The following is a 26711-nucleotide window of genomic DNA, read 5'->3' on the forward strand; positions in this document are numbered from 1 at the left end:
AGAGCCCAAGTCGTATCGTTTTGATTGAGACCGTATCGTATCGCGATAAATATCGCGATATCTCGCGAGTTTAACTACCATGTTAACATGTACTAATTCAACGATGTTCTAATAGTGAAAGGAAGCTTCCAAGGCTATGAACAAAAAGTATGATTAAAGAAGAAATAAAAGCATATTAATTAATTAGTATTTAAATGAAAAAAAGGTTAAGTGCTATTGCTAATTGTTGTGGCAATTAGCTAATCGTACTCTTTTGACCTATTTTTAAAGTCACTAGTAGTGCACCATTCATTTTCATTTCGAAAGTATAATATAATGTACATTCTTGTCATTCTTTTTTTCAAACATGCATATGTTTACATACTTCTATAATTTTATTAAATTGGGATTTTTTTTATTAGTATTTATTATATATTTTAATATATTATAAGATCGTCAGTCTTACGAGCCGGCTCAACTCAGTTACACTTCTATTTAAATTCGTCGATAGTGAAATTACTTTATATAAATTTTTAAAAGAGGTGGTGCGGCCTTGACCTATCCATAAAGTGGTATATGGATGAGGCCTCAACATCCCGTCACACATTTATGAATATGAAATTAAAAAGGAATAATCTTTTGATTATCAAAGGAATATATATCATCAATTAATTTCCTTTTTGTTAATGCAACTTGTTTGCAGCTAATTAAGTTTTAATTATTCATGAAGATATTAATTGTTCTGCTTTTGTTGTGCTTTGCCCTTTTTATTTTTATTTATTTCTCAAAGCACACTCTACCAGCCACTAGAAATTAAAGAATTGTATCCAAAAGTTGTTTATGCCTGAGAACCTGGATTAATTTAATACCCCTTTTGAATTCCATTTGAAAAAAAATTGTGAAAAGATTTTCAAGAATCAAAAGCAGGTGTGTATGTATATATGTGTGTGTGTGTGTATATATATATATATATATATATATCAAATGGTAGAATCAAGGACATGGCTCCACGTGGAAGGAGGATTGACGTGCCGACTCCTCAAAGACTCTTCCATGCGACCAATGATCAAGATGCAATTGATGTAAGAGATCAAAGGCAGTTGATTAATTAGGGTTTTCTTTGATTTGACAAGATTCTAATTAGCTAGCTTTAAACTTAATTAATATATATGGGAGTAGAGGAAACTTTGTTGGCCCTTTAATTTTCACTTTTTTTTTTAATTAATTATAAGTTAAGGATTAAAGATTAATTAGGTCATTAAATAGTGCATGCAAATATAATTGATGTGTATAGGCACTTGATCTTGTCTCTGAGTGGACAACCATATGTAGTTAGAGTATAATACCAACAATGTTATGTGCATAAATTCCTGCATTATATATATATATATATAGAGAGAGAGAGAGAGAGAGAGAGAGAGAGAGAGTGAGTTACCAGCAATAAAATGAATAATAGTAAATGTTTTTGTATCATGATCATGATAACATACTTTTATTATAAATGGGCTTGTAGGAAAAGGGCTTAATTATTAGGGGTAATGTGCTATGAGCCCCTCAAACGAAACATAATTTCAACTAAATGACAAGTTCAAATTCATTTTTTTAATTAATCTTAATTTGAAATAATATATGAGCCACATCCCTAATTTTTTTAATCCATATCTTGCTCTTATACCCTAAATTATTTAACCTACATATTCACGTTTCTCCAATTCAGATTTATTTCATCATTTGATTTCTCTCACGTTCTCTCTCTCCCTCCCTCTATCACACGTTCTCTTCTCTTTTTTCACTCTCGTTTTTTTCTCCATCTCTCTCTCATCTCTATATCTCCATACCTCTCTCTTGCTAATTAATTCAATAATAGCTGAAGCCAAGGGTTGTGGTGGAGGAGGAGGCGACTGCGGGGGTTGTGGTGGAGGTGGAGGAGGCGGCGGCGGCGGACAGTGGTGGTTGAGATGGCGGCGAGGTGTTGTGGGCGGCGGTGGGGGCTGGGGTGGAGGAGGCGGTGGCGACGGGCTGTGGTGGTTGAGATGGGGGCGAGGTGTTGTGGGCGGCGGCGGGGGCTGTGGTGGAGGAGGCGGTGGTGGCGAGTTGTGGTGGTTGAGATGGCGGCGAGGTGTTGTGGGCGGCGGCGGGGATGTGGTTATGGTGGAGATTTGATCTTGATCTTCAAGAGATTTTGCTTGCTTTGGGTTCAAAATCATAAATCTAGGTTTTCCCAAAGTTGGCAGGTTACGGTTGCGACGGCTGCAGATGTTGGCTGCTAGGGTTTGACATTGACAGCTAGGGTTGGCGAGGGTTGTGTGTTGTTGGCGGCTAGGGTTTGGCAGTATACCGTAGTAGACCATAGTGCACCGTAGTATACCATAATCTACTATAGTATTACAACAAATAAAATATTAAAACGAAAAACGAAATCTGCTCCTTATGAAAACGAAATCTGCTGAATAAAATATTAAAACAAAAAACGAAATATTAACAAAAACGAAAAAACAAGTTTTGTTTTGTAATTTTTAATAATATTGTAGAATTTTTATTTTTTTAATAATAGTGTAAAAACGATAGTACACCATAGTATAACATAGTACACTATAGTATACCGTATTTTTGAAATATGCTGAATTATTTAACAAAAACAAGAAAAAAAATCGTAATTTTCAGAAAAATGTTATAAATAAGAAAAAAAAATGTTTATAATTACATAAAAAATGCAGAGTGTAAACTGAAAAAATATAAATGAGTGAAAGGGCATTTTCGGAATGAATTTAATAAAATGATGTGAAGCAAATGTTTAGTTGAACTTGTCGTTTAATTCTAATTAATTTTGTCACTAGGGACCTATATCTTAAGACCCCTAATTATTAATTAACCAAATGGTAATTAGAAAAATATTAAATGCAATATAAAATAGAAAAGTGTCGTCATGCAATTAATCCTAGTACTGTACATGTACATGCAAGAGACAGAAAGCAGAACAATTGGTCATAGGAAGTTGGAGAGGCTGGGGGGAAATTAAATTAATTTAAAGTAGGTAAGGAAATTGAAATTAAAAAAAAAAAAAAAAAAAAAAATAAAGTATGTAGCCCCCAATAACATGGGCAGCTCATTGCTCATTGGTTCACCAACACAATTACACTTTGTTTGGCTGCACATGAAAAGCAGTATTGCACTGCTGACTAGACATTCACACATACAACTTTATTTCTGCATTGTGGATGGCCACTTCATTTTAATTATATAATATTTTTGTTCAAAATTAAGGTTTCTGAATTAAGCACAAATAATATAATTATAAAAAGTGTACGTAGTATAGTGTGGACAGCTGCATGTAAGACTTTCCTAGACCAACCAATCATGCAGCGGCACGAGTACTTTAGGAGGGTATAATAGTCTTTTTCCGACTTTGCGAAAGTTTTGTGTTGTCTTTAGGCAACAAATGTCCAACGCCTACGATCGCCAAGTGTCATTGTGTTACAAGCTATATATTATAATATTTAATAACATGTGGAATAATGAGAATCAGAAGGTGTATATATATATAAGATTGTTGTGTAGAAGATGAAGTAAGTGTGTTGTTTTAGTGAGAGTTAAGTGTAGGAGAGGAGTTCGAAAGAGTAGTGATCAGACAGCTGCCTCGAAGCTAGTTCAAACTAGTGGGAGGTTGATTGTCTGTTTGCAGACAATTAATTACAGCTTCAAAAATTTTATTTCTCGAAAAGAAAAAGAAAAAATTTGTTTCTTTGAGTTAATTATTAATTTGTGGTTCGATCGTCGATATTTGGAAATATATATAAAGTAATAAATGGCGCGTGGAAAGATTCAGATGAGGAGGATAGAGAATCCGGTGCACAGGCAGGTGACGTTCTGCAAGAGGCGCGCAGGTCTTCTAAAGAAGGCTAAGGAGCTCTCTGTGCTTTGCGATGCTGAAATCGGTCTTTTCATTTTCTCCGCCCACGGCAAGCTCTATGAACTCGCCACCAAAGGGTACGTACGTAGTACCCTAGCTACTTCTCTCTCTCTCTAGATCTCTCTCTCTCTCTTTAGATCTCTCTCTCTCTCTCTCTCTCTCTCTCTCTCTCTCTCTCTCTCTCTCTCTCTCTCTCTCTCTCTCTCTCTCATGCACGCACGTGCTAGTTATGCTCTATTGGCATATAAGCTCGTTTCTCGGCATGCTGCAGATCGATAAGCATGAACGTCACGAGTTTCTTTGTATGATATCGATAGTTAATGATTGTGTACGTAACCATGCATGCAAACCTCGCTCTACGTAACAGTACTAATTAATTACGTACGTACTGAGGAAATTAGTCTCTTTAACTACTGCATGTACTGATTAATTAATTTGTGTTTTTTAATTAATATATATATATATTGAAGAAGCATGCCAAGTTTGATTGAGAAGTACATGAAGTATAACCGTGAAATCCCTGCAGCAGCTCAACACCCCAAAGGCAAGCAAATTAACACGGTATGTATGCCAATTAATTTTGACAACCTCTAATTAATTTAAATTATCTCTAATCACGCTTTCAAAGTATGTTTGAATTTAATTAATTAGTACTGTTGATTAGACAAAAGGGACGACAGAATCTGGTGCCTTTTTCCTAGTGCACGCACATTGATCCGGATTCTCTAATTGAAAGTGCAATTAATAATTGTAAATTAGCTGTCGATCGAACCCTTAATTATATTCCACGGTCGCTCGATCCTTGAACACCGTACACATAACATACAATCAAATATATAGATCGTACTTATTTCATCCATCACATTATAGTCTTTGAATTAAATAATTAGTTATGTCGTAATATTATTTACTGGTTTTGAATGGTAATTTTCTGCTGTTAGGAAGCAAAAGAAGAGATTAGCATGCTTAAGCATGAGATTGAGATACTGCAGAAAGGATTGAGGTAAACTTTATATTTAATAATTAATCATCACGACATATATATATATACATGAGTTAATTCTTATATAAATTTACGATGAATTGAAAACCGAAACTTGTAATAATTATATTAAAGGTACATAGCTGGAGGGGGATCAGCTGATCCAATGACTTCGGTCGAACTGAATGTTCTTGAGAAATATCTCGAGATATGGATATATCATGTTCGTTCCGCAAAGGTACGTACGTACAATTGCATGCATATATAATATACACACACATGCATGTATACCCTGAATTTATAAAACTAACCATTATTACACATATGTAGATGGATATCATGGCTCAAGAAATCCAGCTACTCAAGTATAAGGTTAGCTTAGAGTTAATTAGTTCAGTTAATAAGCCATGCAAAATTAAATTGAATTTCTGCATTTTAATTTATCATGATATTATTATTAATATAGGAAGAGATACTCCAGGAAGCAAACAAACATCTTCAAGAGAAGGTATGATTTGTATAATAATATAAATTTTTTAATTTAATTTTGGTATATTGAAACGTATTAAAAAAGAACATGAATTTTGATATGCATGCAGATCGATGCGCAATATGGGATGGTTGAATTGGGACCAATGTTGACTAATTTTGACCAGTACCCACTTATAACCACTAACAACATAAATCATCAGTACCCACTAACAATACCAAATGAAATATTTCAGTTTTAGCATATGCTCTTCTTGTTCATGTTATTAGTATTGGCATGCATGGGCTTTGTTTTCTTGTAACAAATTTAAATAATTAAAGCTCGATCGATTTAATTAGCTAATTAAGTCATGTGTCAAACTACCTACCTACGTACCTAGTGTGCCTTGTCCTTGTATAATTATTCGTCTGTGTAATTTTCTGGTTGTGTTGTTTTGTTTGCCATGTTGGGGCTTTGAACGCATTTGTAATTTGTTTCTTATTTTATGTTTTGAGTTATTCAATCATTTTGTTGAATTCTCTTTTCATTATTATTATATATGAGTTTGATGGATAAAAAATTGATGGCCCAAATAAAGTATCAATGAATTTATGTTTTGATGGTCCAACAATTTACCCATGGAAATGTCTCTTGTACTTTGTAAATGGGCTGAGCCCAAATGAATGTAACATGGTCCAATTAAAAAAAAATTACAAACAATTAATTAATGCAAAATCGGATGTGGCACCAACAGCCCAGCACACAAAGCACTTTTCACCGAAACCGTTTTCTCAAATCAGAATCACTCAGATTAGGCCAGCCCACTCGCCCCAACCTCAACTATAGATTTGAACTCAATCTCTTACCTCGCACACTTAAAATTGGATCTCACTCTCTCATAAAATAGATTTATAACTCGAAAGAGATTCACATTTGTATGTGTCTATTTCTCTTTTCTTTCTGAATGGTTTACAATATAGATGTAAAAGTAAGATTGTCTTCAAAATAGAGAGTAGAATTATAACCATCATCATAGTCAAACATGTGTGTCGTCTGAAAATGATTAGGAGAATTAAATGTGATGGTACGATAAGAGGAAATAGAGAGAGAGAGAAATATATCACATTTTAGGGTCGAGAATAGAGGAAAGATAATCAATGGTCAAAATTAAAGAATAAAAAAATTCTTGTCACCGAATGAGCTTTATCATGTTTGGACTGAACGTATTGAACGAATTTTTGATTAATTCATTTTAGATCCAAAGCAGATCAAAAGAATAAAGATTCAAATCTTAACTTACATCATTTTTTTATACATCTCATGTAAAAAAAATTAGATTGATTTCTTCTTTTCTTTGATCTATTTATTGATTTCAATTAAAATTTAATCAGTGCTGAGTCAATTAAAAAATAAAAATAGATCCTTCTATGAAGATCGAACGTGATTTTTACTGTTCAATTTTATTAAAATTAAATATGTCAAACCTTGTACTATTTTTATTGTTAATTATTTTTGGGAGCAATTTAATAAATTGCAAGAAACTACTCGGATTAACCACCGGGTGCGACTAGCAGCATGAGCAAGTTAAATCAGCCAAATAACACCAGAAAATTGGGGAAATTAGGGCTCACATATTTGTAAAATTTCTCTCCCACTCTCCTTCTCCCTGTCACACAGAGGAACGATTTGGGTAAAATCTGGCAGGGTTTTGAATATTAGGGTTTAACAGATTAATATATTCTCGAAAACTACACCATGTCTTCGACACTGGAAATTGAAGCTAGAGAGTAAGCTTCGCCTCCTTATGCTACATTCCTGTGAATTCGTATTTTAGCTATCGAAAAGCCCATAATTTGAAACGAGTTAGCGTTTATTACTTGTTGTGTCTGTTCTCTGAGCTAGGATTATAGTTGGAGGTAAACTAAAATTTCGGAATTGGATTTGCGTCTTAGTAATCTCTGAAAATTTGCTGCGTCGGCTTGTTTTTCTACTTTTTAGGATATTTTTCGTGTTATGATGTTCACTGATTTACCGCATGGTAATTGCTCATTTACTTTATCTTATGGTGTTTATTGGTATATAATTCACACTTGAGCTATGTTCTTAAACTCAATGTCCACTTTGTTGAACATTAGACTTTATAGTCTCTCTTTTGTCCTCTTTCCGGTTGTTGATGTATATTGGTTCGCCTCATATTGACTACCATTGCAGAACATTTGAGATCTATCTTGTTATGCCACTTAGTCGTGATTATAATTTGTTTTCGTGGATTTCTTTGCAGTGTAATCAAGATTGTACTTCAGTTCTGTAAAGAAAACTCTCTGCATCAAACTTTTCAAACACTGCAGAATGAGTGCCAGGTGTCTCTTAATACAGTGGACAGCCATGAAACATTTATCGCTGATATTAATAGTGGAAGGTGGGATGCAATCTTACCTCAAGTTGCACAACTCAAACTTCCTCGGAAGAAATTAGAAGACCTATATGAACAGGTTAGCTTATATGTGTGAAACACCATCCAACGTTTGTCATTTATTTCCATGTCCATAAACTCGTGTGTAAAGTTACCATCTTCACATCCAATACATAAACTCTGTGATTTCCACCTCATCATCTTCATATTCAATGTATAAACTCTATATTAGCAAGCAAAAATTAAGGAAACACGAGAAGAACAGAAAATTTAAACCATGTGGTGAACCTAGTTTAGTTGATATCGTTTCAAGGAATCTCTGTTTTCTTTGGATCGTTTACTAAATTTTGTTCTTCATTCGTTGGGTAATTATTCTCATTTTCTTTGTTTATGTCAGATTGTTTTAGAAATGATTGAACTTCGGGAGATAGATACAGCACGAGCTATATTGAGACAAACTCAGGTGATGGGTGTCATGAAACAGGAGGAACCAGAGCGATACTTACGACTTGAGCATCTACTGGTTCGGACTTACTTTGACCCAAATGAGGTATGGGTGGTCTTCTTCATTCGAGAGGCTCTCTCCACTTTGCCTAAGCTTGTTTTATATATATGTTATCAAATCTAATTACATGTAAGAGGATACAGTTCTCAGGGGATTCAGAATTGTATATCCTGTTACTTTGACTACCTCAAGAAAGAAAAGGATTTTTTTTTTTTTTTTGGTATTAGGTGTTACTGGTACACTAGATTATGTCCTTCACCATTGCTAACAATTTCTGAACTGTATACTTATTCAGACTTACATAAATTACTTTTTAATTATGTACTGACCTTTACATCTTATGCACAGGTGTATCAAGACTCATCAAAGGAGAAAAGGCGTGGCCAAATTGCTCAAGGTTTTATCTTAATATTTGTATTTTGTTAGATCACCCATCAGATCATAGTTGCTTGTATATGTTTCGCCAAATTTTTAGGAAGATGGTTTTATGCCATATTTGCTTGCTGGTGTTATATATAGAGTAGTTGAGTCAAAAAAAAAAAATGTATTTCGCCTTTAATATATATCTAGATTTAGGATACCTTAAACTTTCTACTAGGCAGATAAGGTACCTCTAAATGTACTTGGAAGGTAAAAGACAATAAGTGGTCTTTTTAGTTTCTCCCAAAGCCCCTGTAGCTAATATTTTGAAACTTGCAATGATAACTTCACATGAGGCTCAACAAAGATTCGTCATGGTGTGATGAAGGACTTAGATTTGGTAGCAGTGGATAATTTCACTGTCATTAGACAGCTAGATCAGTATGTAAGGGTTCTGTTCGTGTGGTATCTGCTCTCACATACATTGTTCAACTATATTACAGCTGTTGCAGCAGAAGTTTCGGTGGTTCCACCTTCACGATTAATGGCTTTGATTGGTCAGGCTCTGAAGTGGCAGCAACATCAAGGTATTATTTATAGAAGGGCCACATGATTTTGAGCTATGGTTTTCTCATTTTAACTCTGCTGTGTGCGTATGTTAAAAACTACAATTGCTCTGCAGGTGTTTCTTACGGAACAAAGTGATGAAAAGTAAACTTTGATTTGACGTATCTTTTGTTAAACTTGTGAATCCAGCACTTTGTTTGAAGACATAACAAGAGAATATATTAGTTAGAGGTGTTTAACAACTTTGTTAGTTGCTGCATACTGGTGTTTTGGGATGACTTTTTGGTTCAGCGCATTTAAGACATGACCTGAATTTGGATACAGGCAATGGGCCATAAGAACAAATCACTTTGGATCGCTAAAAGATCTGATCATAACATGCTTACAAACTGACTATCCATATGATTTTCTAAGTTTGATTTATATTCTGGTCAAATTCTTCTTACCTGTTAGAGGTGGCTTTGTGCATTGTCTAACCTCATTTTGGTGGTCAGGTTTGCTTCCACCTGGAACACAATTCGACCTGTTCCGAGGAACAGCTGCTATGAAGCAAGATGTAGAAGATATGTACCCAACAACTCTTGGCCACACTATAAAGGTAAGTAGTACATCTAACATGAATTTTGATACTCTATTCATATTTTAATTTGATCCTCAGATGTGAAGTTCCATTAAAATGCTAGTTTCATATATATGTTTAGTTTGCTTTTGCATTTGAAAAAAATAACGATCATGTCATCTTTGGGAAAAAAAATTGTCATTTTCTGCTTCATTGAATCATCATTTACTTGTTACCATGTCTTGTTCAAGGGGAAAAACATATATACGTTTGAACATCTGCTTTTTGTCCCTCTTGCCTGTTATTTTTCGGTGATTTTTCTATATGGACATCAATTCTGTCCTTATTTCACACTGGTAATTGGCTGCAGTTTGGGAAGAACAGTCATCCAGAGTGTGCTCGGTTCTCTCCGGACGGGCAATTTCTTGTTTCCTGCTCAGTTGATGGATTCATTGAGGTTATCTATTATGGATCTCTCTTATTGTGATACTTTTTGGAGTTGAATTATGGTTTCCTAATTTTAGTGCATTTTAGGTTTGGGATCACATAAGTGGAAAACTGAAGAAGGATCTCCAATATCAGGCTGATGTGAGTTGCTGATCACACTAATTTTTCTATCTTCTTAATTGTTTTCAAATTTGCTTAGGTGGATAATTGTACAACCGTGCACTAACTTTGGCAGGAAACATTTATGATGCATGACGACCCTGTCCTCTGTGTCGATTTTAGTAGAGACTCTGAGATGCTTGCATCTGGATCACAAGATGGGAAAATAAAGGTAACACCAAACTTCTGCTTCTCAAATGAGAACTCTTTACTTGTTTCTTCTTCTTGACTTATTTCCTGGACACTTTATATGGGCAAAAAGAAGAACTCAACTTGTCTGACACAAGAAAATAGAAGGAAGAAACTATGCGGAATGTTCTAGTGATTGGTTTATTTCAAATGCGACTCTGTTATAGCTGTCTATTCTTTTACGATGGCCTATGCAATGTATGGTTGGCTTGGAAGTTATCCAAGAAAATGGTTGTAATAATTTCCTGGATCTATAGGTTTGGCGTATAAGAACTGGACAGTGCTTGCGTCGGCTAGAGCGTGCACATTCTGAGGGTGTCACTAGTGTCATCTTTTCTCGAGATGGGACCCAGTTGTTAAGTACATCATTTGACAGCACTGCAAGGTTTGTTGAACTTATGACTACTTACTCGAGAATTTCGCTATTGCATTTGCTGCTTCTTGCTCTCATGTCTTCGACTTTTGTCTCTGTTTTTAATGCACTCTTCGCCTTATATTTGTACAGGATCCATGGCTTGAAATCAGGGAAGATGTTGAAGGAGTTCCGTGGCCACTCTTCTTATGTTAATGATGCCATCTTTACTGCTGATGGTTCTCGTATCATAACTGCGTCCAGTGATTGCACGGTGAAAGTAAGTTTATTTTTTATTTTTATTTTTGCACAGTGAAAGTAAGTTATCCCAGTTTTATTGTTATTGATTGAGTGCCAAAATTGCCGGTCTTTTGAACTTTCTGTTTGTAATACATATTAATAATGACATTCAGGTTTGGGATGTGAAGACCACAGATTGTCTGCAGACATTTAAGCCACCACCTCCTCTAAGGGTACTTATTCTTCTATCATCGCTTATTTATTAGAATTTAGAGCTTAACCGATATGTGCTGAACAAGTTTTTCTAAAACATTTTTTTGTTTTTATTATTATATATTTAACTTTGAATTGATGACTTCGTCTTATATGCTCTACAGGGAGGTGATGCATCTGTGAACTCTATTCATCTTTCCCCCAAAAATCCCGATCACATAATTGTGTGCAACAAGACATCGTCAATATACATCATGACACTCCAAGGCCAGGTACGATTATCTGCTTCTTATCACTACTCCACCCCCACCCCTACCCCCCCGCAACTTAACACACACATTAATTATCCAACTGCCTCAAGCGAACAAAAAAAAAAAATGGATGGAACAAGACGAGAAACATGTTCTTTTTTTTTCTTTTGAGAAGGCCGATGTTGCTTTACTTTAATCTGGATGTGATTGCTTTTTTGTTAAGGTTGTGAAAAGTTGTTCGTCTGGTAAAAGAGAAGGTGGAGATTTTATGGCAGCTTGTGTATCTCCCAAAGGGGAATGGATATATTGTGTTGGTGAAGACAGGTATGCTGCAAATCAAGTGCTTATACATTCAGTATACCTCAATAGCATTTGTTTAATTCTGTCACCAAAATCTCTTATTTATAGCTGCGTATTTGCTACCGTAGTGCTCTCGTTTTGTGTTCTTTTCACATGATATTTGTCGTATTTCCTCCACTTCGTTGGTAGGTTATATTCACTAACATATTCAATTATATACAGAAATTTGTACTGCTTCAGTCATCAATCTGGCAAGCTAGAACATCTAATGAAGGTAAGTTAAGCTTTATCCGCTTGTTCCCATCTTATATAAGCCAATAGGTGGCTTTTTTTTTTTTAATAATTATTTTCTCCGAACACGAGTAATTTTTTTTTTTTACTGGCAGGTACATGAGAAAGAGGTGATTGGTATAACTCACCATCCTCATATAAATCTCGTCGCAACTTACGGCGAAGACAGCGCAATGAAACTGTGGAAGCCTTAAAACTAAACATACGATGGTTTGTTATAACTAGGATTATTTATTCTGTATTAAGTTATTGTCCTTGTAGATTTAACAAAATCATTTTGAGTAAATTTATTTCTTGAACCACACCATCCCTTTTCAGTCTTTATATTCAACAGTTTATTATTTTAATTTCTTTTTTTGGAAAAATATTATTTAAATTTAGGGGCTGGTCCATGATAAATGTTTGGTAACTGTCCCACATACACCATGCGAATATTTAATAAAGTGGTATTTGATTTTAATTTTTAGGTTAGGTCAAATTCATTCCACTGTGATAAGCCATACTGTGTGGCTCTTTATTTTCTGGGTAAGAGTGATGTTTGTTCATTGTTGTACTGAATTTATTGCTGCTCGGAGAGGGATTCAAACTAACCGCCCATTGCAGCCAATCGCTCTCTCTCTTCTCTTTTGTCTAATTTAATTACAGTGCTCTTCTATCTTCATTATGAAGACGCGTTGACATTATTACAAGTCAACTCAAGTATGGGTGTAAGAGAAAAGGCACGAGTTGACTATTGACCATTTATTTCGTTCCCCTCAACGAATCAGGTCTCAAGTCTCATACTTATGGATTTGGTCTCAATTATATATATATATATATATATATATATATATATATATATATATATGTGTGTGTGTGTGTGTGTGTGTGTAAATATGTGTTTGTTATTGTAATTAATTAGCCATGACTCGATAGAGCTGAGTTGTTACTGAGTTATTACACCCGGTATTAATTATTACACAATGAACTGGGTAGTGAAAACAGCTTAGCACTCATCTGTAGAGTAAATTTCTCTCTAATCTCTTAATCTAATAATAAATAATATATTTATCACTAGTAAAAAGTCTCCTCAAACTATAGGGGCACGTGTGAACCAGCCTTAATCGAGTAATTTAATTTAATTTTCAGCCATAATTGAAAGAAAATGGCATATACATTATGAGGTTTAGTCTTACTGATTTGGAAAAAAATGTTGATAAAATCATAGGAAAATGATTCCATTTGCTCTTCCAGGAAATCTTCATGTTGAATGGCTCAAAAAATTAGGCTAATTTGATTAATTTCTTTTTAGCCAAATGAGTACAGTACACAAACAAAGAGAAAAAAAAAATTACCCAAAAAAATTATTAAAAAAAGACAGTAAAAAATAGTGAGTGGGGGGAAATTAAAAAAGAAAACAACCACCACAACTCAGAAATTATTACTACATGTATGCATGTATTAATTAGTAGAAGAAACACTATACAGGTGACCATATTTACTCCACCCCAACCACCACCACCACCACTTCTCCCTCCTCCTATTAAACCTTTCTGCCACCCTCCTTAAAACCCCTCCTCATCTTTTCACACACTCACACACACTTTCACACACTTTAACTACACACACTGCATAAAGAAAATGGGTGGTAATAAGAAGATGGGGTTTTATGGTTGGATTTTTGTGGGTTTTTTGTTGGTTATGAGTGCAAGTGGTCAAGAAGATGGTGAGGTGGGAGTAAGTGGTGGAAGAAGAGCATTGGTTCCTGCAATGTTTGTATTTGGAGATTCATTGATAGATAATGGTAATAACAATGATTTGCCTTCTTTTGCTAAGGCTAACTATTTCCCTTATGGCATTGACTTCAAAGCTGGCCCTACCGGTAGATTCTCCAATGGCTACACCATGGTTGACACCATTGGTACGTACTCATATTTTTTTCTTTTTTTCTTTAATTAATAAACTAATTTTGATTAATAATTAATTGAACACTTACAGCTGAATTGCTTGGACTACCCCTTCTTCCTGCTTTTTCGGAAGCTTCCGGTGAACAAATGCGTTACGGTGTTAATTATGCTTCTGCTGCTGCTGGTATTCTTGATAACACTGGCAGAAACTTTGTAAGTTTCTTTTTTTTTAGATATAGCTATTTTTTCTCTAATCTCATTTAAGTCTATATCCTATTTTTAATTATAAGAGTTTTTTTTTTTTTTTTATGTTTTTATATTTGTTTAATAATTAATGTATGTAACAGAGTTCCGATAAATAGATATATTCATAATTAGTAGTTGGTGCATTATTCACATTGAAATAGAAATTTGACTTGTTTACATCTTTTTCGTCGGAAAATTTCGATTTATTTATGTGCAGGTTAGTAGAATTCCATTCAACCAGCAAATCAAGAACTTCGAGAACACTCTAGATCAAATCACAGACAGCCTCGGCGCACCTGACGTGGCACAGGCACTATCGAAATGCATCTTCTTCGTCGGAATGGGAAGCAACGATTATCTCAACAATTACCTCATGCCTAATTACGACACCAAGAATCAATACAATCCTCAACAGTATGCCGATCTTCTAGTCCAACAATACTCCCAACAACTCACCGTAAGTTAGTTTCGATCATTAATTAAATTCATATATTTATGATGTCATAATTAATTAATGTTATGTTTATTGCAGAGGTTGTACAATCTTGGAGCAAGGAAATTTGTGATAGCAGGGCTAGGTTTAATGGGGTGTATACCAAGCATTCTTGCTCAAAGCAACAACGGCGTCTGCTCGCAGGAAGTTAATCAACTAATAACACCGTTTAATGCAAACACTAAGATGATGATTAACAACCTCAGCACTAATCTCCCCGGCGCTAAATTCTCTTACATCGACGTTCGTAACTTGTTCCAGGATCTTCTTGCTAATGCCAGATCATATGGTATTTTAATTACTATACCTCCATTTAATCTTTTTTTTTTTCTTCGAAAAATGAATATTGAAAATAAATATATATTAATGTAGGATTCAGTGTAGTGAACCGGGGATGCTGTGGAATAGGGAGAAACAGAGGGCAGATAACTTGTCTACCATTTCAAGTACCGTGTCCCGATAGGAACCGTTATATATTCTGGGATGCGTTTCACCCGACCGAAGCTGTTAACGTCTTGTTTGGACGGAGGGCTTTTAGTGGCAACAAGGATGAGGTTTATCCCTTCAATGTACAAGAACTTGCTAGTCTTTGATCTCACATCCAAACATGGCCTTATTTGTAGTTTGTGAAGGGAAGTCATGATGAGTTGTAGGAGAATTTATCCAGCAAATGTTGATTTTTCTGCTGTTTTAGAACAAGTTTAATTTGTCATTCTATTATAATTTTGAACCTTGTCTTATTTTTTAGCTTATAAACAACTTAAATTATATTTATTAATCCTCTTTCGGAGAAAAGAATTAGGCCTCGTCTGGTTGGGGAGATTAGCAATGGTTAACTAAATAATAAGACTTTTTAATATTTGTTATCCTCAATAACTTGCTTATCTAGGTTTTTAGGTATGTCTTTTTTATTGGATCATCGAATGTCAAATAATATATATTTCGACAACCAAACGAGGCCTTGTAGTATTAATGGTGTGATATTCGTGACAAATTTCTTGAAAATTTGTTTGTGGTAAAATCAGCGGTGATAAACATAAATTATAACTACTAATAACAAAATTAATAAAACAAGAAAAAAATGCGGTTCAGAAGAACAAACGCGACCTACATCCACGAGATCGATCTGAAAACAAGATTTCACTAGTTCGAAGTTACAGTTTACATTACTAGGACTTATTAAAATATTACAAACTCCTTTAAATTTTATGTCGTTCTTGTACACAGCTCGAACGTTTTGTTTCTTCACGCATATTCCTCTATTTGCACTTTCTTGTACTTTCTTCGAGACTATATTCCCTTTCAATGACGGATGACTTCTTCCGAGATCCGTACAATAAAAATGTCTGTGTCGCCACAACAGTAACGAGGTTACAAAATTGTTTCACAGAATACCCTAGCAAAGTCGAAATACTTTGATAAATTTCACATAATACCCTAGCAAAGTCCAAATATAGGGTATGAAAGTGCAAATCTATACCTTATGAAATAATTTTAATAGATTATATAAGATTTGATCAATAATTTGTGATCTTACATATTGTTAAGAAAAAAATGGACAGTCAAAGGGTGTTTTTTTTCTAGTTTCAGATTGATGAACCCAAATTGCTATATATAATTTAGTATATATATGTTTTTATATTTACTGCTCCATTAATTATTCGTATTTTTTAAGGTAACAATCAATTTTTATTTATATTTTATTGCAAGTCTATCCAAATTCAACTACAATCAACATGCATCACCAACTTATTATAGTATAATAATATATGAATATTATAAATAACCATATTTAATCCATGGAAATTCGACTTTATAAACAATTAAAACATGGAAAATAAGTGTTAATGTAATAATCCCAAATTTACAGTGCTAGTAATTAAATGTATAAGATAAATAGAAATGATATCCAATATCATTAACAGTTATAAATTTATTTGGTAACTACAAAAATAGTATACTCTTTTATATGACACGTGTCATTAAAATTGTTACCAACATTTCCTGATATTGGAAGGTAAATCGGTTTACATTTATTATTTATACCTTACCTTAAAAAAAATACAATTTTTTAAAAAAAAAAAATATTTAAAAACCCTATATAAAGGCTTGTTCCCAAGTCATGGATACACACAATTCCTATTATCATCAAAACCCATTATAAATTATAATTAAATAACAAAAAAAAAAAAAAATCAAGAAGATGAAGAACTTTTCTATGATCTCCATCATGTGTTTAGTGGCTGTTTTACTTGGTCTAATTACTCCATCTCTAGGTAAATAAATGCTTTCGATTTTTTTTTTTTTAATTTTTCTTAATTGTGTTTAATATTCGATTTAATGATTTAATATTTTTTTATTTTTTTATTTAGGAGAATTGAAATATTGCCCAGCACCAGATATACCGAGAGCAGGTTCATGTGGTGCAGATGGAACTCAAGATTGTTTCTTAACAGTGTTGGGACGCTATCCAGCAAGTAAGATGCCAACAAAGATTCACTGTGTTGATGTTGGCAAGAATCAAAGCAAATGCTCTTTTGAGATTATTTGTGACTAAGAACATAATTAATTAATAAAATAATAATAATTAATTAATTAATGTTTTTAGAAATTAATTAATTAATTAGTTCAGTGTTTGTTTCCAATAATGGGATTTTCGTCCCAACTGTATGGGTAGGTAGGCAGTGTGTTGTAAACCTCCATCCCATTGAGTGATGAATAAAAAAAATTATGTTAAATGAAAATTTGGTTGATTAATTTTAAAATTCCAGCTGGATATTCGGTTAATTTATCGTCCAATTCCACCTGGCTATGTGATACCTCGTAGCATCCGCCACGTGAAATGCTGATTCGTTTTGGTTTCTCTAATTATTGGATAAATTACAAGGTATGATCAAAATTACGAAAAACTCCATCATGTTTGGATAATAACAATCACCCTGACCTCGACTATAAATTTTCTTACACGTCCATCCACCCTGACCTCGACTATAAATTTTCTTACACGTCCATCTTTGACCTTGAGGTGTCAAATTTAGTAGAATCTTCTAGATTATATGGAATATTCTCAATTTTGTCCCCGTTTTATCAAATTCTACCATTTAAAATACCATGTCCCGATGGGAACCAGTATATATTTTGGGATGCGTTTCACCCGACCGAAGCTGTTAACGTCTTGTTTGGACGGATGGCTTTTAATGGAAACAAGAATGGGGTTTATCCCTTCAACGTACAAGAACTTGTTAGCCTTTGATCACACATCCAAACATTGCCTTAATTATTTCTGTGTGATTATCATATCAGCCTTCAAATTTTCATTTGTAGTTTGTGAGGGAAGAAGTCATGAGTTGTAGGAGCATTTATCCAGCAAATTATATATGTTGATTTGTCATTGTATTACAATTTTGAACCTTGTCTTAATTTTTAGCTTATAAACAACTTAAATTATATTATTAATCCTCTTTTGGAGAAAAAACTATAGTATTAATGGTATATTGTAATTATAATTCTTGTATAGACATGGATTATAACTTCTAAAAGCAAAATAAATAAATATGATATGCATCTACAAAGATCTGCAAACAAAATTTCAGTAGTTCAAATTAAATTTACGGTTTAGGGCATATTAAAATATTATAGATCCCTCTAAATCTTATGTTGCTATATATAATTTAGTATAGAGATGATTTTATATTTACTACTCCATTAATTATTCGTATTTTTTTTAAGGTACTACAATCAATTTTTATTTATATTTTATTGCAATCTATCCAAATTTAACTACAATCAACATGCATCACCAACTTATTATAGTATAATATATGAATATCGAAAATAAATCCATGGAAATTCGACTTTATAAACAATTAAAACATGGAAAGTAATTTGTGAGTGTTAACGTAATAATCCCAATGTTACAATGCTAGTAATTAAATGTAATAAATAGAAATGATTTCCAATATCATCAACTACAAAAATAGTATACTCTTATCATATGATACGTATCATTAGAATTGTTACCAAAATATCCTGATCTTGGAAGGTATATTGGTTTCATTTATACCTTCCCTTAAAAAAATACAATTTTTTTATTTTGAAAATATTTAAAAATATTAAAAAAAAACCCTATATAAAGGCTTGTTCCCAAGTCTTGGGATACACACAATTCCTATTATCTTCAAAACCCATTATAAAATATAATTAAATAACAAAAAAAAAAATAAAAAAATCAAGAAGATGAAGAACTTTTCTATGATCTCCATCATGTGTTTAGTAGCTGTTTTACTTGGTCTAATTATTCCATCTCTAGGTAAATAAATACTTTCGATTTTTATTTTTATTTTTTCTTAATTGCATTTAATACTTTTGATTTAATGATTTAATAATTTTATTTTATGTAGGAGAGTTGAAATATTGCCCAGGTCCAGATATAAAGAGGACACGTTCGTGTGGTGCACATGGATATGAAGCTTGTTTCTTTGCAGTGTTGGCACACTATCCAGCTAGCCTTAGGCCAAGAAATATTCGATGTGTTGATGTTGGCAAAAATCGAAGCAAATGCTCTTTTGAGATTCTTTGTGCTTAGCTCCATTTCAACAAAACATTATTTATTCATTAATGTTTTAAGAAATTAATTAATTTAGCGTTTGTTTCCAATAATGGGATTTTCGTCCCAACTTGTATGGGTTGGTAGGTAGTGTTTTGTTAACGTCCATCCCATTGAAAAATAAATTATGTTAAAGGATAATTTGGTTATTAATTTAGCACTTATACTATTGATCATTTCAATTTTAAAATTCCAGCTGGATATTCGGTAAATTTTATGAGTCTTTAAATCGTCCAATTCCACCTGGCTATGTGATGCCCCACTAGCATCCGCCACGTGGACTGCTGATTCAGTTAGGGAAACCAATAAGGCCCGCATATATAGTTAATGGGCTGAGAAATAGACTTACAAAATTAACGGGCCTAAATAATAAGGCCCGATACATTGCGTCACTTTCATTGTACAATAATAGCTTCATGAGAGAGTGTGGGATGAGATCTCTTAATTTATGATTCCGATGAAAAAGAAAAAAAAAAGGAAAATTAAATAATGGTCAATGGAACTGAAGCTTAGCCAATCTTCTCTTCCAACCGCCATTTTCACTTCTTCTTCTTCTGCTTCTTCTCTCCAGCATTTTCAGGTACTCAATTAAGTGTAAAGATGTTGATTTTTCTCTCGAATTCATACATTTTGTTGTTTCCTAAGAAGTTAATGAGGATCTGAGCTGATAATTATACGGTGGGTTTATTTATAAACAGCAATGGAAGCTTGAAATTGATAGGATATCTCGGAAGGGGCAAGGCATGATTAGCAAGGAACGCAAACCATGTGTGATGATGCTAAAGTTAGATCACCTTAGAGTGTTGAAGTAGGATGATCTGGAAGAGCAGAGTGGATTACTGGCTCACGAACTTGATGACCTTGAGATACCTGCGATCACATAACACATAAACTAGGTCGGGGTTGATCCGGCGGAAACCCATCCGACACTCAAGTCAGACGTGCGGATAGTGGAAATAGTCCAGAGAATACATATTATAGTATTGCTCAGTTAATAGGACGTACCTTAAAGAATGAGTTCAAACATTTATTTATAGCTTAGTTGAGATTGTCGGGCTCAAACCTTACTTGAAAGTGATTGGGCCTCGGTGATAGTGGTCTTCGATATTGGGCTCATGGCTCAGTAAGTAAATAATTTGTAGGTCCATTGGGTTGGACCAATTATGCATATCAATGTGGTTAAAGAGTAATTAATAAATTTAAATTTTCATTTGTTTATACTAAATTATGTTTTGTAGCAAACCTAATTGAGTTGTTGTTTGGAAATGATTTGTTGATTTTGCTTAATTGGGGTTTTTTTGTTGTTTCACACAGTGACATAGGTGAAACCCTAACTTTCATTTCGAAATTGTATGAAGTGTCGACTGTTGAAAATTACTATCTTTCTGCTGCTAATAATAAGGAGATGGTTGATGTTGATTTGGTTTCAGATGGGCAAAATCGCAATAGCGGTTGACTGGTGAGCCACTTGATTAACTATTTCTTGATTGCTTATCATGATGAAGACCTATGAACAAAATACAGTGATTCTAGCATAGATTAGATTATCGAGAATTTTGTTCCGTGTTATATCTTTATAAAGCTTCTTCACTTTTATGCCAGTACTTGATAAAATCTAGATTTTGAAGCAGGATTGAGTATAATATTCTAGATTATATGGAATATTCTCAATTTTGTCTCTGTTTTATCCAATTCGAGCTCCACATTTTGAAGCAGGATGTGTTTTTCGACTTGTATATATATTATGGTGCATCTGAAGCTGCATTTTTGCACAAAACGAGTACAAACTAGAGAATATTCCACGGAATTAAAAAGATTATGTTGAATTCAACATCATAAGGATGGACGTGTAGGAGGATTCATAATTTATAAGGGGGCAGTTGTAATTAATCAAACATTAGAGATTTTTTTCGTAATTTGACCGTACTTCAAGTAGGTGGTTGTAATTTACCCCTAGTTATTTGGATAATCAGTCTTGGAACAACAAGGCCCACATATATAGTTTTAAATTATATTAGTAATCCTCTTTCAGTCTTTTGCAGAAAAAAAACTATAGTAGTACAGTATATTGTAATTATAATTCTTGTATAGACATGGATTATAACTACTAAAAGCAAAATAAATAAACGTGACATGCATCTATAAAGATCTGCAAACAAAATTTCACCAGTTCAAATTTATGGTTTACATTACTAGGACATATTAAAATATTATAGATCCCTTTGAATCTTATGTTGCTATATATAATTTAGTATAGAGATGATTTTATATTTACCACTCCATTAATTATTCGTATTTTTTTTAAGGTACTACAATCAATTTTTATTTATATTTTATTGCAATCTATCCAAATTTAACTACAATCAACATGCATCACCAACTTATTATAGTATAATATATGAATATCGAAAATAAATCCATGGAAATTCGACTTTATAAACAATTAAAACATGGAAAGTAATTTGTGAGTGTTAACGTAATAATCCCAATGTTACAATGCTAGTAATTAAATGTAATAAATAGAAATGATTTCCAATATCATCAACTACAAAAATAGTATACTCTTATCATATGATACGTATCATTAGAATTGTTACCAAAATATCCTGATCTTGGAAGGCAAATCAGTTTCATTTATACCTTACCTTAAAAAAATAAAATACAATTTTTTTATTTAAAAAATATTTAAAAACACTATATAAAGGCTTCTTCCCAAGTCTTGGATACACACAATTCCTATTATCTTCAAAACCCATTATAAAATATAATTAAATAACAAAAAAAAAATCAAGAAGATGAAGAACATTTCTATGATCTCCATCATGTGTTTAGTAGCTGTTTTACTTGGTCTAATTGCTCCATCTCTAGGTAAATACTTTGGATTTTTTTTTTAATTTTTCTTAATTGTATTTAGTATTTGATTAAATGATTTAATAATGTATTTTATTTTATTTTTATTTAGGAGAATTGAAATATTGCCCAGCTCCAGATATAAAGAGGGCAGGTTCATGTGGTGCAAAAGGAGATGAAGATTGTTTCTTTGCAGTGGCGGGACGCTATCCAGCAAGTTTGATGCCAAGAAATATTCACTGTGTTAATGTTGGCAAGAATCGAAGCAAATGCTCTTTTGAGATTGTTTGTGGCTCCAATTGAACAACATAATTAATTAATTAACAAAATAATAACTAATTAATTAATGTTTTAAGAAATAATTAATTCAGCTTTTGTTTCCAATAATGGGATTTTCGTCCCAACTTCCAACTGTATGGATAGGTAGGTAGTGTTTTGTAAACCTCCATCCCGTTCAGTGATGAATTTTAATTGCAAAAATAAATATTTATGTTCAAGGATAATTTGGTTATCAATTTTAAAATTCCAGCTGGATATTCGGTTAATTTATGAGTCTTATCGTCCAATTCCACCTGGACTAGCATCCGCCACGTGGACTGCTGATTCGTTTTGCGAAACCAATTAGGCCCGCATTATAGTTAATGGGCTTATAAATAGCCTTATAAAATTAATGGGCCGAAAAAGAAGGCCCGATACATTGCGTCACTTTCATATGGACAATAATAGCGTCATCAGAGAGTGTGGGATCTCTAATTTATGATTCCGATGAAAAGAAAAAAAAAAAAAAAAGGAAAATTAAATAATGGTCAATGGAACTGAAGCTCAGCCAATCTTCTCTTCCAACCGCCATTTTCACTTCTTCTTCTCCTTCTTCTCTCCAGCATTTTCAGGTACTCTAAATTAAGTGTAAAGATGTTGTTTTTTCCTCTCAAATTCATACATTTTGCTGTTTCCTAAGAAATTAATGAGGATCTGAGCTGATAATTATACTGTGGGTTTATTTATACACAGCAATGGAAGCTTGAAATTGAAAGGATATCTCGGAAGGGGCAAGGCATGATGAACAAGGAAAGCGCAAACCATGTGGTTAAAGAGTAATTAATAGATTTAATTTTCATTTGTTTATACTAAATTATGTTTTGTAGCAAACCTAATTGAGTTGTTGTTGTTTGGAAATGATTTGTTGATTTTGCTTAATTGGGGGTTTTGTTGTTTCACACAGTGATAGAGGTGAAACCCTAACTTCCATTTCGAAATTGTATGGAGTGTCGATTATTGAAAATTGCTGTCTTTCTGCTGCTGCTAATGATAAGGAGATGGCTGATGTTGATTTGGTTTCCGATGGGCAAAATCGTAATAGCGCTCGAGTGGTGAGCCACTTGATTAACTATTTCTTGATTGCTTTTCAGGATGAAGACCTATGAACAATATACGGTGATTCTAGCTAGATTAGATTATCGAGAATTTTGTTCCGTGTTATATCTTTAAGCTTCTTGACTTTCAATGCCCATACTTGAGAAAATCTGATTTATGTTTTCTATGTTTGTAGTTCATATAACTGGCTTGATTTCTTGCTGCTTGGTTTGTATATTAAGCATTAAACAGAAACGGATGAATTGGATCAAATGTCGGAGATTTTTGTGATTATCAAATGTTCTTGCTTACATCTACTTTGGTTCAATTTCGTCGACTTAAAAATTATTTTGTGCTGATTTTTGTCTATATATTTCCTGTCAGTGCAACTTGGAAGGAACTAAATTGCACGAACATCATCAATTGTCTAATACAACTGTTAGCAAACAACCGAATCAGATCTTCTATTTGTTATCATCCCATCAATTACCACTTGTAGTAAGCACCCTCCTCTGAATTTTCCCAATAATAGTGTATTGTTTTTTAATGAATATTCTGTATTGAAAGTTTATTTGCAATTCAGGCTAAAGCGGGTGGTTCTTTTCTAGTTCTGGTTCCTCTGATGGCGTTTTGCATCAGCTGCATTATCGGCACTTTTCGAAATAGAGTTTTGAGAAATCCGAGACATAAAGCTTCAAATAAATATGGAGTGCAACACCATAATAAGTCACATAATAGCCCGAGATGGAAAAATGTTCTGGATGCTGAATCTGAGCCAGATAATTCTCATGTAAGTAACAAACTGCATTCATTCAAATTCTCTCGTGTTGTAGTATTTCTTACATATGAATATCCTATGTTTTAGATATATGTATCTATGTTTATTTGTTGATTTTGCTGAGTAGATTGAATGAATATTTATATTCTAATAGTTCTTGCTGGTCGAAAATTTCATTACAGCCATTGTATGAAGACCAGGAACAAGTGAATTTCGAAGATGCATCTCATGCTAATACTAAACTCGAAGATGACTATCAAAAGTTTTTGTCAGAATGTGGAATGAGCAATTGGGGCTACTGGCGCGGTGGTTCACCTAAATAGGCACTCGTTAAAAGTCCTTTTTTTTTCATTTTTCTTCTAATATTTATTTGGGATGTCAAATGTAGAATTAGTACCACCAAGCACAAGGTTATAAAATGTATAGTTTTTCTCTTGCAAGAAAGAAGTTGATTTTCATGTGATTACGACACAGTTCTAGTAATAGTTATCGTCATTCTCTTACGAGTTGTAATTGAGATTCTCTTTGAATGAAATGAGTTTCAAAATTTATACTACTATTTCATCCAAATTCGTATTTAAATGTACGATTCATTCTCTAAAAAAATGTAATCAAATTGACCATATTCAGGTAATAGAAGGCAAAAGTATACCAACAATTATATTGATTCCTGAAATCTGAATCCATAGTATCATTGAGTCATTAACCAAATACAGAAAGTCCCGATTCAACGAAAAAAAACTGCTAATCTTGTTGAAATTAACGGACATTACGAACTTTTTCTTCCTGCCCCAATCCAAGTGACTTCTGTGCATCTGCTATACCATCAGGATCTGTCCAAGCAAACACCACTCGTGAGAAGGAGAAGAAAACGGACAACAATTATACGATAAGATAAGCTAAAACGAACATATATCAACTGAACTTTTCCGACAATAAATATCATGAAAGAAGGCTCCACCGACGACAGATGAACTGCAAGAGAGTAGATAAGGAAACAATACTTCTGCCATCAAAATTACGGGTTCAAACTTACCAAAGAACTGTGTGAAAATCCTAGTGAAGAAGGTCAAATTGCGAGAAACATTGTACGCCATTACAGGTGGGAGAGGTTTCACAACTGTGTCGATGCTAAAAACTTGTTGGAGAAACTGCACGAACACGACAGAGCTACATCAGTACCGTGCATAATCAACAGCACACAACAAAGACATACATAAATATAAAACGTCACGTCCACAAGCACATTTGTTTCTTTGCTTCCCCTTTAGTTCTTGTAGATATATAGCTGGTCGATCATTCAAATCTAAAAACACGAAAAACATTTACGGTGTAATCAAATGACCATAAATTAAGAAAGATTCTTAAGATTTCCTTAGCTGCTATCAAGTAATCGCTATAAAGTTCGGGTAGCTCTCGACTTAAGACCTCAAGCCTCATCTCTATCAATGTCAATAATTCAAGCATTTTAGAGCCACGACGAGCATGTCGATAATAAATAGAGTTGTGGAAGTAATTGATCTCTCACAAGGTTAAATTGAACAAGAAAGAAGCAGCACCAAATCAATTTATTCACATGTCTCAAAGATTGTTAAAATCACATGTCAACTGTAATCCTCACTTTAACATTGACAACTACAAGTAAAACCAAAATTAGCAACGTAAAACAAAACGACGCGCACACACAAACACATAGAACACTTTTGCACACACACACACAAAAAAAAAAACAAGAGAATTGGAAATTTGGGGCTTTGTCCTAATTCACCTGGAAATTGCGCTGGAAGCTGTAGCGTAATTCAGGATCGATTTCAGTGAGAGAGTCTTCTCCGAGGTCTCCGTTGTTGGAGTAATTCTTCTTACCAGGAACGTGCATAGTGGGTGTTGCCCCCGGCTGTGACGTCACCTTCATTCTCGCATCTTTGAATTTCTCATCGCTTTCTTCTGGCCCCGCCCTCCATGGTGCTGATGCCAGCAGCTCTTTCTTCGTTTTCCCCATTATTTCGGCTTGATTTTTGAGCTTTTTCCTATCTGCGTTTATGGCCCTATGGGGGAGAATTGGAGGACGAAGAAGATAAAATAAAGCCAATTACTGGGATAGAGCTACGACCAAACGACGTCGTCTTTGTCTTTTTGCAAATCGCCCCCTCAGCCTTTGTATAATCTCAAGTACCTCCCCTATAATTTCAATAGAATAATAGGACATTCCTTCAAGTTTCTTATCAATTTTTTGTCAAATTTTTTCTTTCTAATCGAACTCGAGCTCGTGCTTTATTTCATTGTTTATTTAACGAAAATACGTATTCAAATTAG

General features: G+C 33.7%; 6 protein-coding genes and 3 long non-coding RNA genes across 11 annotated transcripts; 8 read left to right on the forward strand and 1 right to left on the reverse strand.

The window, feature by feature from the left end:
• The first annotated feature begins 3542 nt into the window (after positions 1 to 3542).
• Positions 3543 to 5876, forward strand: AGL12 (AGAMOUS-like 12). The gene is made up of 7 exons (XM_088815952.1): positions 3543 to 3966; positions 4360 to 4450; positions 4831 to 4892; positions 5007 to 5109; positions 5202 to 5243; positions 5338 to 5379; positions 5471 to 5876. The coding sequence occupies exons 1-7, from the start codon at positions 3785 to 3787 to the stop codon at positions 5600 to 5602; spliced, it is 654 nt and encodes a 217-aa protein (XP_088672078.1). The 5' UTR covers positions 3543 to 3784; the 3' UTR covers positions 5603 to 5876.
• A 943-nt stretch (positions 5877 to 6819) lies between these two features.
• SMU1 (transducin family protein / WD-40 repeat family protein) lies at positions 6820 to 12487 on the forward strand. The gene is made up of 16 exons (XM_012999534.2): positions 6820 to 7127; positions 7622 to 7832; positions 8151 to 8303; positions 8607 to 8655; positions 9122 to 9205; positions 9680 to 9783; positions 10115 to 10201; positions 10279 to 10332; positions 10427 to 10522; positions 10797 to 10924; positions 11045 to 11171; positions 11305 to 11364; positions 11509 to 11616; positions 11819 to 11919; positions 12118 to 12169; positions 12282 to 12487. The coding sequence occupies exons 1-16, from the start codon at positions 7096 to 7098 to the stop codon at positions 12378 to 12380; spliced, it is 1545 nt and encodes a 514-aa protein (XP_012854988.1). The 5' UTR covers positions 6820 to 7095; the 3' UTR covers positions 12381 to 12487.
• Positions 12488 to 13536: 1049 nt separating this feature from the next.
• Positions 13537 to 15551, forward strand: LOC105974177 (GDSL-like Lipase/Acylhydrolase superfamily protein). The gene is made up of 5 exons (XM_088815954.1): positions 13537 to 14086; positions 14164 to 14285; positions 14536 to 14775; positions 14851 to 15100; positions 15184 to 15551. Exons 1-5 carry the CDS (start codon positions 13807 to 13809, stop codon positions 15402 to 15404), a joined length of 1113 nt encoding a protein of 370 aa, XP_088672080.1. The 5' UTR covers positions 13537 to 13806; the 3' UTR covers positions 15405 to 15551.
• A 1388-nt stretch (positions 15552 to 16939) lies between these two features.
• On the forward strand, positions 16940 to 17555 carry LOC148772009 (uncharacterized). Its single transcript, XR_016030450.1, has 2 exons — positions 16940 to 17087; positions 17184 to 17555. It is a non-coding gene; the product is annotated as an uncharacterized LOC148772009 (long non-coding RNA).
• A 1423-nt stretch (positions 17556 to 18978) lies between these two features.
• LOC148772010 (uncharacterized) lies at positions 18979 to 19570 on the forward strand. The gene is made up of 2 exons (XR_016030451.1): positions 18979 to 19120; positions 19212 to 19570. It is a non-coding gene; the product is annotated as an uncharacterized LOC148772010 (long non-coding RNA).
• A 158-nt stretch (positions 19571 to 19728) lies between these two features.
• Positions 19729 to 21178, forward strand: LOC105974332 (uncharacterized). Its single transcript, XM_088815959.1, has 3 exons — positions 19729 to 19997; positions 20116 to 20201; positions 20732 to 21178. Exons 1-3 carry the CDS (start codon positions 19914 to 19916, stop codon positions 20871 to 20873), a joined length of 312 nt encoding a protein of 103 aa, XP_088672085.1. The 5' UTR covers positions 19729 to 19913; the 3' UTR covers positions 20874 to 21178.
• Positions 21179 to 22142: 964 nt separating this feature from the next.
• On the forward strand, positions 22143 to 22790 carry LOC148772011 (uncharacterized). Its single transcript, XR_016030453.1, has 2 exons — positions 22143 to 22285; positions 22380 to 22790. It is a non-coding gene; the product is annotated as an uncharacterized LOC148772011 (long non-coding RNA).
• A 164-nt stretch (positions 22791 to 22954) lies between these two features.
• On the forward strand, positions 22955 to 24955 carry LOC105974330 (uncharacterized). 3 transcript variants are annotated; one of them, XM_012999410.2, is made up of 6 exons: positions 22955 to 23157; positions 23279 to 23361; positions 23490 to 23637; positions 24005 to 24118; positions 24204 to 24410; positions 24581 to 24955. In XM_012999410.2, the coding sequence occupies exons 1-6, from the start codon at positions 23077 to 23079 to the stop codon at positions 24719 to 24721; spliced, it is 774 nt and encodes a 257-aa protein (XP_012854864.1). In that variant the 5' UTR covers positions 22955 to 23076; the 3' UTR covers positions 24722 to 24955. The 3 variants fall into 3 exon arrangements, with proteins under 3 accessions (XP_012854864.1, XP_088672083.1, XP_088672084.1); XM_088815957.1 differs by having other exon boundaries at positions 22996 to 23157; positions 23496 to 23637; XM_088815958.1 differs by having other exon boundaries at positions 22996 to 23157; positions 24553 to 24871.
• A 74-nt stretch (positions 24956 to 25029) lies between these two features.
• Positions 25030 to 26503, reverse strand: LOC105974331 (zinc finger/BTB domain protein). The gene is made up of 3 exons (XM_012999411.2): positions 26167 to 26503; positions 25435 to 25549; positions 25030 to 25231 (listed from the first exon to the last, which is right to left on the reverse strand). Exons 1-3 carry the CDS (start codon positions 26395 to 26397, stop codon positions 25158 to 25160), a joined length of 420 nt encoding a protein of 139 aa, XP_012854865.1. The 5' UTR covers positions 26398 to 26503; the 3' UTR covers positions 25030 to 25157.
• Between the last annotated feature and the right edge of the window lie 208 nt (positions 26504 to 26711).

Source organism: Erythranthe guttata, chromosome 3 (genome assembly GCF_056151865.1).
Source record: "Erythranthe guttata isolate IM_541 chromosome 3, IM_541, whole genome shotgun sequence".
NCBI classification, from domain to species: Eukaryota; Viridiplantae; Streptophyta; class Magnoliopsida; order Lamiales; family Phrymaceae; genus Erythranthe; species Erythranthe guttata.